This window comes from Arachis duranensis, chromosome 10, assembly GCF_000817695.3.
Source record: "Arachis duranensis cultivar V14167 chromosome 10, aradu.V14167.gnm2.J7QH, whole genome shotgun sequence".
Taxonomy (NCBI): domain Eukaryota; kingdom Viridiplantae; phylum Streptophyta; class Magnoliopsida; order Fabales; family Fabaceae; genus Arachis; species Arachis duranensis.
Window position 1 is genome coordinate 23,928,813 of NC_029781.3, and position 12,074 is coordinate 23,940,886.

Sequence of the window (12,074 nt, forward strand, 5' to 3'; positions counted from 1 at the left end):
TATGATTTTCTTAAGTCATATGGATTGAATTGAATTATTTTGGATGACTCTAATAGTCAGTTTGATTGAATTATTGATTGGTTGTGGTGGCTTAAAATTATTATTTTTAATTGATTATGTTGAAGTTGATTTAAATTGTGATTTACTGGGACTGGTTTGATTTTGCTAGTAATGAATTAAGATTTAAAAATGATTTGAAAAGAGTTTGAGAAATGGTCTGGATGGGACCCAAGAAGGGTGACAAAGTTCAAGTTTTAGGAAAGATGCTGCCAAAATTTTTATAAAAAATTTGGAAAGTTTTATTTTGGTTAATTTGGATTGAAGAATTATTTTCTTTGATTTTAATTTATTTAAGAAAAGAATGAATTATGTTTGAGTTTAAATTATTGAGAAAAGACTTATGTTTTAGGTTTCATTAAGAAATTACATTTGAAGAATTTTAGTGAATTTTAAAAGTAATTGGTTTTTGATTGAATAATTTTGGTTTGTGACGTTTTGGAAAAGTTAAAGAATTCGAATTTTGATTTAGCAAAATGGGACGATCTCCGAGCCTTTGGGAATGTTTTAAATTTAAGAATGAGACTAAAATTGGTTTTGCTTTAAGTGATTTGGTTTTAAAATTGGTTTGGACCTTTTGGTTTAAATAATTTGGTTTTGGTTTTGGTTTAAATTTTATTTTGATCGATTCAAATTGAGAAGCTATGATTTTAAAGATTTTTAATGAATTTAAGGAAATGAGATTGGTGATCACTCCCCTAAAATCTAAAGGCCTTGTCGAGGGGTTTAACTAATAAATGATTTTCTTTTGTCTTTTGAAAAAAGAATTGGCTTTAAGTGAAATTATTTTGAAGGTTTTGATGAATGTCACAAAGAGGTGGTATTAGTTAAAGGAAAAAGAAATTTGAGATTTGAATTACCTTAGCAATACGCAAGGGTTGTGATTCGTCCCACTTGCTCTAAGTCAAGATTTTAAAAGATTGTAGTTTTGAATGTGAGCTTTGACCTAACAAGGATTGTGGTGGTGTACCGCTTGTCTAGTGTCGCAATGTGTGTGAGGATCGTGGTGGTTTACCGACCACGGGTGTGTGCTTTCCAATTGAAAATCTTGCGAGGATCGTGGTGGTGTACCGCTCGCAATGGTGGGGATCGTGGTGGTGTACCGTCTACAAGTTTTCAGGAGGATGATATCTGGGTTAGCTACCAGGTTTGTCAGGTTCTGGCAAAGTAATTGACACGTGAGCTCACGGCCTAGTAGGACAGGCATGCATCATACTGCATTTGTTTTCTTTGTTTGAGTTTGCTTAAGTGTTTTGGTTTACCTATCTAATAATTTCTGTCTAATTGTTATTTGTTGTACTTGCTGTAATTGCTCTCTAATTGTATTTGTCTTGCATTATTGGTACCTATGATTCATTATGTTTTGTAATTGAGTTTTGATGGTGATTAGTTTTGAATTGGGCCGGAGACCGAGTTGATTTGATTTGGGTCAGAGGCCGAGTTAATTTGATTTGGGTTGGAGGCCATGATTGGTTGGGTCAGTGGTAAGTTTAGTTAAAATGGTTTCTTAGTAAGCGGTAAAATGTAAGGAATGTTATTTTGTGTAAAATTTTTACAAGAAAAATATATGTTTTAGATTTGGATAATGAACTGATGATCACGTGATTGAAAATAGTTTTCTTTAAAATATCTTCTTATGACAATTCTTAAAAATCCTCCACTGAGAACCAGCGAGGGCGATGTTCTCACCCCCTACAGACTTCTCTTTTCAGAACAGACGAAGAAGCTTGCAGTGGTTTTGTTAAGTTCTTAGATATGTTGTTACTGTTTGTGTGTGTATATATATATATATTAGTCATGGTTTTTACCTCGCTTTTGTCGTTATAATTTTGTAAAAGGGATAGGAGTTGTATGATTTGTATATATGTATATGTATGTTGGTAAAAATTTAAAAGTATTTTCAATTTTTTCAAAAAAACAACGATACAGTTTCGAGTTAAAGGCTCATAATCAAATTTACTTACTTCCCAACAACTAATTTCTTCTATGCTGCCTACACCGTTTCATTACATCCTCATCACTAATTGACACTAATTTTGAATCACTCACAACCTTGCATCATTAATTTCAGATCCTACTCCTCTCCCTATTTGTACAAAAGACATACAACTACCTCAAATACCTTCCAACTATACTACAAAAAAAAAAAACACTCATACAAGGATTACTCAATCTGAAACAGGATTCATATAAAAAATAATTTAAAATTTTTAATTTTAAATTAATTTAAAATTATAAATAGATATAATTAAATTTAATTTGATAAAAATAAACGTATCGTATTATTATACTTATATGATTAATTATGTTTATTCAATTTTGAAAAATTAACTATTTAAAATGGTTAATTTCAAATTAAAAAATGTATTCGTCTATTTTTAATAAACATCCTCACAATATTTTGTTTTGAAAGGGACTGCAGCCACTATAATCTTTTAAGTGTCTCAATACAAATTTTAGAATATAATCACAAAATAATTCTAAATAATTAAAAGCAATATCGAATTCAAGTAAAAAACATATAGATAATTATAAGTCAGCATAAATTGTGGCTTAATTTTAATTTTTTATCATTAAAAAAATAGGAGATAATAGAATAACGAGCTTTAAAAAACATATTTTAATGTTGTTTGATGTCTTCATTTATAAGTCTAATTTTAGAGCTTTATTCAAAGGTATTTTGTCTTATAATACTTAATATTTATATCTTAATTTTTACTACAGTATTTTTTATGTTCAGATTATTTGTTTGCAATTATCATTCATGGAGAGGACGAGATAATGGATGAATTCGAATAGGAGCATGAGGATGTTATTTTTAAATTAGTCGTTAATTTAATAATTAGCTATAGATAACCTATTTTTAATGTTGGTTATTAAACCGTCCTATAATTTATCATTGTTAATTGATTCAGCCACTCACTATCTTATAACCTAATATTTTTCTTGGTTACTAAATCGGTAGCTAACTTAATTATTAACAACTAACTGGTTAGTGATCGATTAGTAAACAAAAATTTTTATCCCAATTTTTATGTTGGTTGCTCAATGAATATCCAAATTTGTCATTAGTAACTTGTTTAGCTACTAAAATTTTTCTAATCATCCCAAAGCTTATTTTTTCATCTTGATTGTTAAATCGATCACTAATATTTTATTTAAATATCACCATTTTTGCTTAAAAAATATCTAATCGATCACAAAATTGATGGTATAATAGATTAAAATAGATTTTTTTATATTGCGCACTTGGTTTTTCTATTATAGATGCTAATAATGTACATTACGATAGATTAATACTTAATTGAGTGCTTATTCGAAATAATTATAAGAATCGATCATCTGAGCTATAGTTCATAATAAAACACTAATAGCATGATACATTGATAAAATTAGTAAAGATATAATAATATATATTTTCTGATGATAAATTTAATCATTTTTAGTGAACATATAGTTCGAGATGAAACTTGATATGAACTTGAAGAAGCTATTATGTTTAGGGTTTAATCCGCCATTTTTAGACATTAAATATTACAGCGAACCATTATATAATTTTTTGTTAAATTGGTTGTTCAAACTTATAAATTCGTCACTAATCTTAATAGGATGTATTTTTGTCTTTTTTAAAGTAATTAATACAATATTTAAATATTTTAAATTAAAATTAAATTTTGTTTTCTATAGCTAATTATTTAAATAATCTAATTCTAAAAGAGCTCTTACTATTCGAAATAAATAATGAGGCAAACATATAAATATTAGTTGAGAGTTGATATTTATAATTAATTTGATAATATCCTAGTACCAACGATAGCCAAAACTGAATTAGGTTATATGTATGTCTTGTTACAATTCTATATAAATCAATTCGATTTACATGTAAATAGCGTAAATCGAATCAATTAGATTCGATTTATATAGAGTTGTAAACGAGACATGCATATAATTCAATTCAGTTTAGGATATTGGTATAATTTTATTTGATTTACTATGTATATATTGTACTAATAGTAAATTGAATAAGCCTAATTTAATTTTTTTACTGGTACAAATTATTGACATTTTTTACTTTTAAGTTAATTATTTATTTTTTATTAATTTTAAAACATAAATATCAATAAAAATACTCAGATTTAGATTCAAATAAAATATAAGAAAAATCAAAATAAATAAGAATAAAAATTCAACTTTTTTATTTTAATTCAAATAATTAAAAAAATAAAACAAAAAAAGAGAAAAACGCATGTTTTTAATTAATCTTTAAATATATTTTTTAAAATGAATCCTCAAATGTAGTAATTTTATCATTCTAAATTCAAATATAAATTTTTAATATTTAAAATAATCCAGCAACTTTAATTTTAAAAGAACAATTTTGTATTTTAAAAATTAACTAATATTATAGGTTATTTTTTAGAATTAAATCATATTTTTAAATCAAATAAAATAATTTTAATTTTAAATTATATTTTAATCTTTTAAAATTAACTGTATAAAAAAATCTTATTTTATTAGTTATTTTACCTTTTATTTTTGTTTTTATTATAATAGTTCAATATCAATTTCAAAATAAAATAAAGAATTATAAAATTATTTTTTTATTGCTACAGTTTTTAATTTTAACTCACTACTTTTTAAATAAAAAAACTTAATTCTAACTTAAAATGAATTTGAGAAAAAAACATAAAATAAATTTTAATAACCTAATATCAAGATTGTAAAAATCGGACCGATGAATGAACCGGTGAAGTAACGGGTTTATTGGTTCAGTGGTTCGACTGGAATTCAGTCGAAGTTTAACCGGTTTAATTAAATATAAATAAAATTATTAAAAATTTAATATATAATTTTTAATATTTAAATTTAATAATTTCTAAATCTAAAATTTTTAATATGAAAATAATTTTGGAGTTATACCTCAACATGAGACTAAAAGGTGTTATACCTCAAAATTAGACATTAATAGTTTTCTTAAAAACACTAACACTGGATACATTAAGATGCTCAGTAAAAATATTAATAGAGATAATACATTCATAATAATTAAGACATGATCTCTCCATTATTTAAAATAAATGGTACCAATAAAAATAAAAAATCCTCTAAACTACATTCTCAACAATGACCTAATTTTATAAATTTCTACCATACCAAGGGTGACTTTATGTAGTCAAAGAGAACACAACATATAGAGAGACACAACATACAGAGAGATTAACATAAAAAAAAATACTTCAATGCAGGAACATGTCCGTGAATGCCATGATTGATTGAATTGGGCGATGATTTGTCATGGCTTCAGAAGCAAATCAAATTCCAAAATCTAGAAATCCAAATTACAAATTACATCCAACCATTATAGCAAAGTTCAAAATGATAACAATTTAGAACCCAGAGGATTATATCAATTCATACCGCATTCAAAATAAAAAATTATATTCAGCAAAATTTAATAGGGCAGAATTTTGAATTTATATAGCAAAATTCAAAATCCAGAATTCCAAAATTGAACTTATATTAAATTTATATTCAGTAAAATTCAGAATTACATAATGATTAATTCATATAATTACAAAATAAAAAAAAATTGAAAAGCAGAATAAGAACTCTGCATGAAGCCATCAATTCATATAATCAACAAAATAAAAAAATTAATTGAACTTAAATTTGAACTAAATTCCTCATTGCAACAACCAGCAATTCATACAGTTAATTAAAACCAAATAGAAAAAATTAATTGAAAAACCCAAGAACTCATTGCGGTTCACAGCGGCAGAACAGATGCCTAACTACGATGTTGACAGAAGCTGACGACGCCGACACCAGAAGCTTCAATGTTTAGAGTTGAAGACGACGACACTGCTGACAGCTGTGCAGTGGGGTGTGTCGTGTGTGTTCTTCCGAAGACCAGACGACGATGATGCTAGACGCTTCAAACCGCGTGGGTGGCAACCGCTGGTGGTCAGTGGCTCACTGCCGGCATTGATTGTGGTGTGGATGGTAGAGTCCCTCTGCTCGTTGGAGGAAAAGAAAGGTAGGGTTGAGGGAGGCATGGTGACAACTGAGTGCTGAATGATTTGGGGGTGGGTTAGGTTAGTGGGTCGTGGGTTTTGTTTTTTTTTGTTTTATGTTTTTTTGTTTTATTTTTTGCGTAAAAAACGATACCGTTTTGGGCTATTTTCAAAACTGGAACTTCAAAAAATCCGCACGGTTTGTCCGGTCCACCACTTCAACCGATTTTTTAATCAATTTTTTGCAAAGAAGTTTTGGAAGTCAATTGGACTGGCCAGATAACCGGTTCTCGATTAACCTGGTTGAACCGGTTGGTTCGATTCAGTTTTTAGAACCTTACCTAATATTAAAACACTACTGAATTTAGCCGAAAAAAAAAACAAAAACCAATAAATTTTTTTCTCTCTTCATATTAAGAGCTTTAAAAATTTTAAATGCAAACTTTACTCTTTCTTTTACTCATAGAGTTTAAAAACTCTATTTATCTATAGAGCACCTAGTCGCGTCCCATCATTGCATGGTGGAAAGTTTGAAGAAAACAAGATAGAGACAAAATGGTTTCTTAGGCCTATATGAGGCAACACTTGGAACTGATCTAAACATATAAAGGGCTACAGGTTTTAAGTCTTGCCACAATGGTGGAGGTTTGTTCTTTTGGTTGTTCTCTTATCATTGATTTCAATGTTTTTTTTATGAGCAATAATGCTCCACATTCATATAAAATACATATCCAAGTCATTCAAACAGTTTTTCGTTAACGCGCCTCTCCCTCCCCCCAAGTTACGTGAAATATATGTGCGCCCCTCTCTCCCTCCTATCAACATAATAGATGAACCTCTTCTTCAACGTAAATATTCTTCTTCCTATTCTCTTCTTCAATGTTAACGATTTGTATTGTAATATTTGGATCTACAATCTCTACTACTCGTCGTTCTTCTTCTTTTTTTCTTCTGCTCGTTGTTCTTTTCTGCTGCTCATCCTTCTTGTTCCTATTCTTCTTCGTTTTCTTCTTCAATTTTGTGGATTCATCTTCTTTGTTTTCAGATTTTAATATTCTATCAAAATAATAAATGATTCAACTTTAAATCAGTTGTGAGAGCGTTTTGGATTATTCTTCTGAAACAAATCAAGCGGACATGGTTTGGATTTTTTTTAATCGAATTGAATCGAATTGATAATATCTCAATTGTAGACACATGTGTTTTGAATTTATATAATGGATAATGTTTTGTTCATTTTGTACTATACAATTGTTTCACTATAATAATGTGTTCGATTCATTCTGCAAAAGCTGTTTGAATTTGATTGTATATAATAGATAATGTTTTGTTCATTTAGTACTATACAATTGTTTCACCATGATAATGTGTTCGGTTAATTATGTAAAAAGCTATTTGAATTTGATTTTATATGATGGATAATGTTCCATTCATTTAGTACTATACATTTGTTTCACCATAATGACGTGTTTGGTTCATTATGCAGAAAGCTGTTTGAATTTGATTTTATATAATGGATAATGTTCCATTCATTTAGTACTATATAATTATTTCACCATAATGACGTGTTCAGTTCATTATGCAGAAAGCTGTTTATTGCAAATATATATCTTTTTTCCCAAGTCTCCATTCCAAGTGATCCACTAGTTTATTGCAAATAATCTCTGTTATATGCACGCAAGGAGCAAGCGCGTCAAAGTAATTAGTTTTTATGAGTTGTGCCACATTATTCTCATTGAATTTTGTTGTATTGCTATTCCTTTCCAAGCTTCCCAATAAGTAAAATTCTTTAACATCTCCAGATGAAATATTAAAGGCCCAGTCTTTTGTATTAGATTCATAAATTTATTTCTCTCAAAGTCCACCCAAGCACTCTTTTAGATTATTTTTTGAATCGAATTGAATGGAATGCAATTGCTAAATTGAATTGAATTGAATATACGCAGGTGTTCTGAATTGAATTGAATTGATAATCTCTAAATTGTAGACATAGGTGTTTTGAATTTAATTTTATATAAGGGATAATGTTTTGTTCATTTAGTAATATACAACTAATTCAACTTAATAACGTCTTCGGTTCATTATGCAGAAAACTGTTTTGAATTTGATTTTATATAATGGATAATGTTCTGTTCATTTAGTATTATACAGTTGATTCACCTCAGTAACTTATTCGGTTTATTATTGCAGAAAGCTGTTTTGAATTTAATTTTATACAATGGATAATGTTCCGTTCATTTAGTACTATACAGTTGATTCACCTTAATAACATGTTCAGTTCATTATGCAGAAAGCTGTTTTGAAACTAAATACTGATGGAAACATTTTTTTAATAGTGATATATGCACTTTTTCGGTCCATCCAGTGTATTAATTTCGGTTCATTTGGATTTTTAGGGCTATTAATGTTTGATAAATACCTTGATTTCCATTCACTGTGAACCTATAACAAAATAGCAGCCAGATAATTCCAACAAATATATACATTAACATCTCAGACCGACAAGACAAGAACTAATCCATCTTAAATAAGATATATACATTAACATTAGATTTCTAATAATATTTACATTAATATTCACATATATACATTGAAAGAAGCAGTGTTTGATTTTTTAAACAAGTTAAACAAAATAGTGTTAATTACAACCGGTCAAACAAAGTATATCCTATTTACTATCTAAATCTTCAGATGTGAATTTACAATAAGGGCTGGAGAGGGTAGCAGATGGCTTCAGGAGTCTTATTGCTTCAGATTCTCGAATCACTTGGTCTCTCATTTTGTATATATGCTTACGTTATAGCGCGACTTCTTCTTTTTGTCACCATTGTCTTCTTTATTTTTGCTGTAAGGACAAAAAAATTTGGTCAATAATTCACTCAATACACTGACAAGCACAAGTAGGCACATTTTAATCAAGCAAATCAAAATGAGCAACTCCACTGAACCGAAAAATATTCAGGTGCTGAATAAAACGTGATAAACATTCATTCATCAAGAAAAATATTTCTGCATGCACAAGGACTCAACTGAACACACTAACAATCAAGTGAATTAAAATGAGCAATTCCACTGAACCGAACAACATTCATGTGCTGAATAAAACGTGACAAATATTCAATCATCAAGAAAAATATTTCTACATGCACAAGGACTCAACTGAACACACTAACAATCAAGTGAATCAAAATGAGCAACTCTACTGAATCGAACAACATTCACGTATTGAATAAAACGCGATAAACATTCAATCATCAAGAAAAATATTTCTGCATGCACAAGGACTCAAATGAACACACTAACAATCAAGTGAATCAAAAAGAGCAACTCCACTGAACCGAACAACATTCATGTGCTGAATAAAACGTGATAAACATTTAATCATCAAGAAAAACATTTCTGCATGCACAATGACTCAACTGAACATACTAACAATCAAGTGAATCAAAATGACCAACACCAATGAACTGATCAATATATCACAGAAAGAAAATAACAACACATTTTCTATTCATATGCCCTAGTTACGCAATAAAAATGGATTTAGAATAAGCCGATCTACTAAACGAAGCAAATCAATCCACTAAACCTTAAATCGAACTAGGAGAAACGCGAGTTTTGAGAGAAATTAAATGAACATAATAACGACAGTGTTTCTCATACTTTGCAGAGTCTCTGTTCTTGTTTTTGTTTGTTTTTTCTTCTTCCTTTCGAAAGTTTAACGCGATTTTGGAGTAGGAGCAGTTTTTGCAAAGAACACGATCGAGGTTTGAGAGATTTTGAGAGAGATTTGAACTTTTTCAATGCGATTTTGAGGTTGAAAAAGGAACGTTGTTTCATAATGAAGGTGCGAATGAATGTTAAATGTTTTGGGGGTTTTGGTGCATAAATACACGCTTATTTAATGGAATTGGATATTTTTTAGTGTTGAACCAATTTGCATGAACTTAAATAAAAAATTACATGAATGTGTAACATAACAGTTCTGTGAGTGGTGCTATGTAATGTATAATGAGTGTGGGTTATTTTGATGTGATTTGGCCATATTAAATAGAAAAACTTAAGAATCACTAAAAATTAGTGTTAAGGACCACTAAAAAGATTTTTCTTAAGTAATCAAAACCGATAAATTAAATATATATGATAATTAAAGAGAATACAACAAATATTAAATTTATGAGTAGACAACAATATTTTCGTTATGGAAAAACTTCAAAATACTATATTCTTGTTTTTTCAATAAAATTTTAGAAAATATAACATAAAATTTTAAATGTCACAAAAATTTCTTTCTTTCTTCCAAATGGGTGGATTATAATTTCCAAAATTAAACCCATAGTATTAGTATTAAAGGTGATTAGATAATGAAAAAAAGCCCTCTAAATTATTTACAAATTTATCGGATAGACAAAGAATTTCCAAAATCATCAATTTAAAAAGGAATGACACGATATAGTGATCTCAAATTAGAAATACGGCACTAAGGATAAATAATTTATAACGAAGAAGATAAATCATTATTGTCTACTTGAAAATATTGTATGATCCTTCTCTTTAATTAGTTAATGACAAATATAGTCTTCTTAATCCTTTCTTTTCATCAAGTACTCTCAACGGTCCTACATGCAAAATTTCCCCAAATTTTAATAGACGAGTCTCATAACCAAACATATTTATCTCTACACAACTTTTTTGTTTACTTTTACAAAGCTTCCAAAATAAAGGGAAAAATAAATTAAAAAAAGACAAATGTCAAAATGTAAATAATAAAAAGGCCTAAAATGAAGAGTAGTTTTTCCTCTGAGGTCCACAAAATAAATGTGAAGCAGCCATCAACCAGTCATCCAAGCACACCCATGGAAGATAAGGCAGAGAGATAAGCCACTTCTTCTTCTCCTCACACACACTCGTCTCCACACTTCCATCACAAACTTGTGAAAAAAATATCATATAATAATAATAACACATTATATATAAATTAAAAAATATAAATATACAGTTATATATCCTTCTATTCCCACTTTGTCCATTGATTCAGAGAGACATAGACACCTTAACACCACCAATTAATAATGGCCAACGCCGGCGCCGCCGCCACGTCATACTTCTTCGGCACACGCCTCACAACCTCAACCCCATCTTCTGGAAGGTTCCACGCCCTCTTCAACCTCGGCACCAAGAAGGCACCACCATCTCCACCACAGAAGAAGAAGGAGCCTGCGAAGCCGGCAAAGGCGGCGAAGCCATTCTCCTCCGGTGACCGTCTCGTGTGGTTCCCGGGCGCACAGCCACCAGAATGGCTCGATGGATCAATGATCGGAGACCGCGGATTTGATCCCTTTGGGTTCGCGAAACCCGCAGAGTACCTTCAGTTCGATTTGGACTCGCTGGACCAAAACCTGGCGAAGAACGAGTATGGACAAATCATCGGAACAAGGATTGAGACCTCAGACGTGAAACCGACGCCATTTCAGCCGTACTCGGAGGTTTTTGGAATTCAGAGGTTCCGTGAGTGTGAACTTATTCATGGAAGGTGGGCCATGCTTGGTGCTCTTGGTGCTTTGGCCGTTGAAGCCTTGACCGGTGTTGCGTGGCAAGATGCTGGGAAGGTAATCATTTTTGTTTTCTCACTCTTTTTTTTAAGAATAAATCTGCATTAGTTGGGTCAAAAATAGTAAAAATTTTTAGACGAAAGTTGATAGTTAAGAACTAAGAAGAGATAATTTAATATGTTTGATTAAATTATTATTTAATAATTTTTAATTATTATTTTATTTAAAAATAACTATGTATAAATTTTTATTTAATAAATATAAATCTAATTTTGATGATATTATAATCTTGTATAATTAGATTCATTTGTTTTACAGTTCTCTAACCTATTTTCGGTGGGGCAATTAATCGAACACTTGGTGGTTAATCTTTCTATGTATCTTTTGTTACACATGCTTTCTGTCCTTTTAAAGCTTTTTAATTAGTGTTTTTAATTTTATCAATGACATA

The 12,074-nt window shown here is 29.6% G+C and overlaps 1 protein-coding gene across 1 annotated transcript in view; it reads left to right on the forward strand.

Moving 5' to 3' along the window:
• Window positions 1-10,946: 10,946 nt before the first annotated feature.
• Window positions 10,947-12,074, forward strand: part of LOC107469501 (chlorophyll a-b binding protein CP29.3, chloroplastic) — a 2,567-nt gene continuing 1,439 nt past the window's right edge. The window contains exon 1 of the mRNA XM_052255346.1: window positions 10,947-11,680. Coding sequence (XP_052111306.1) covers window positions 11,144-11,680 — 537 coding nt within the window. The 5' untranslated portion in view covers window positions 10,947-11,143. The remainder of the gene's footprint in view (window positions 11,681-12,074) is intronic.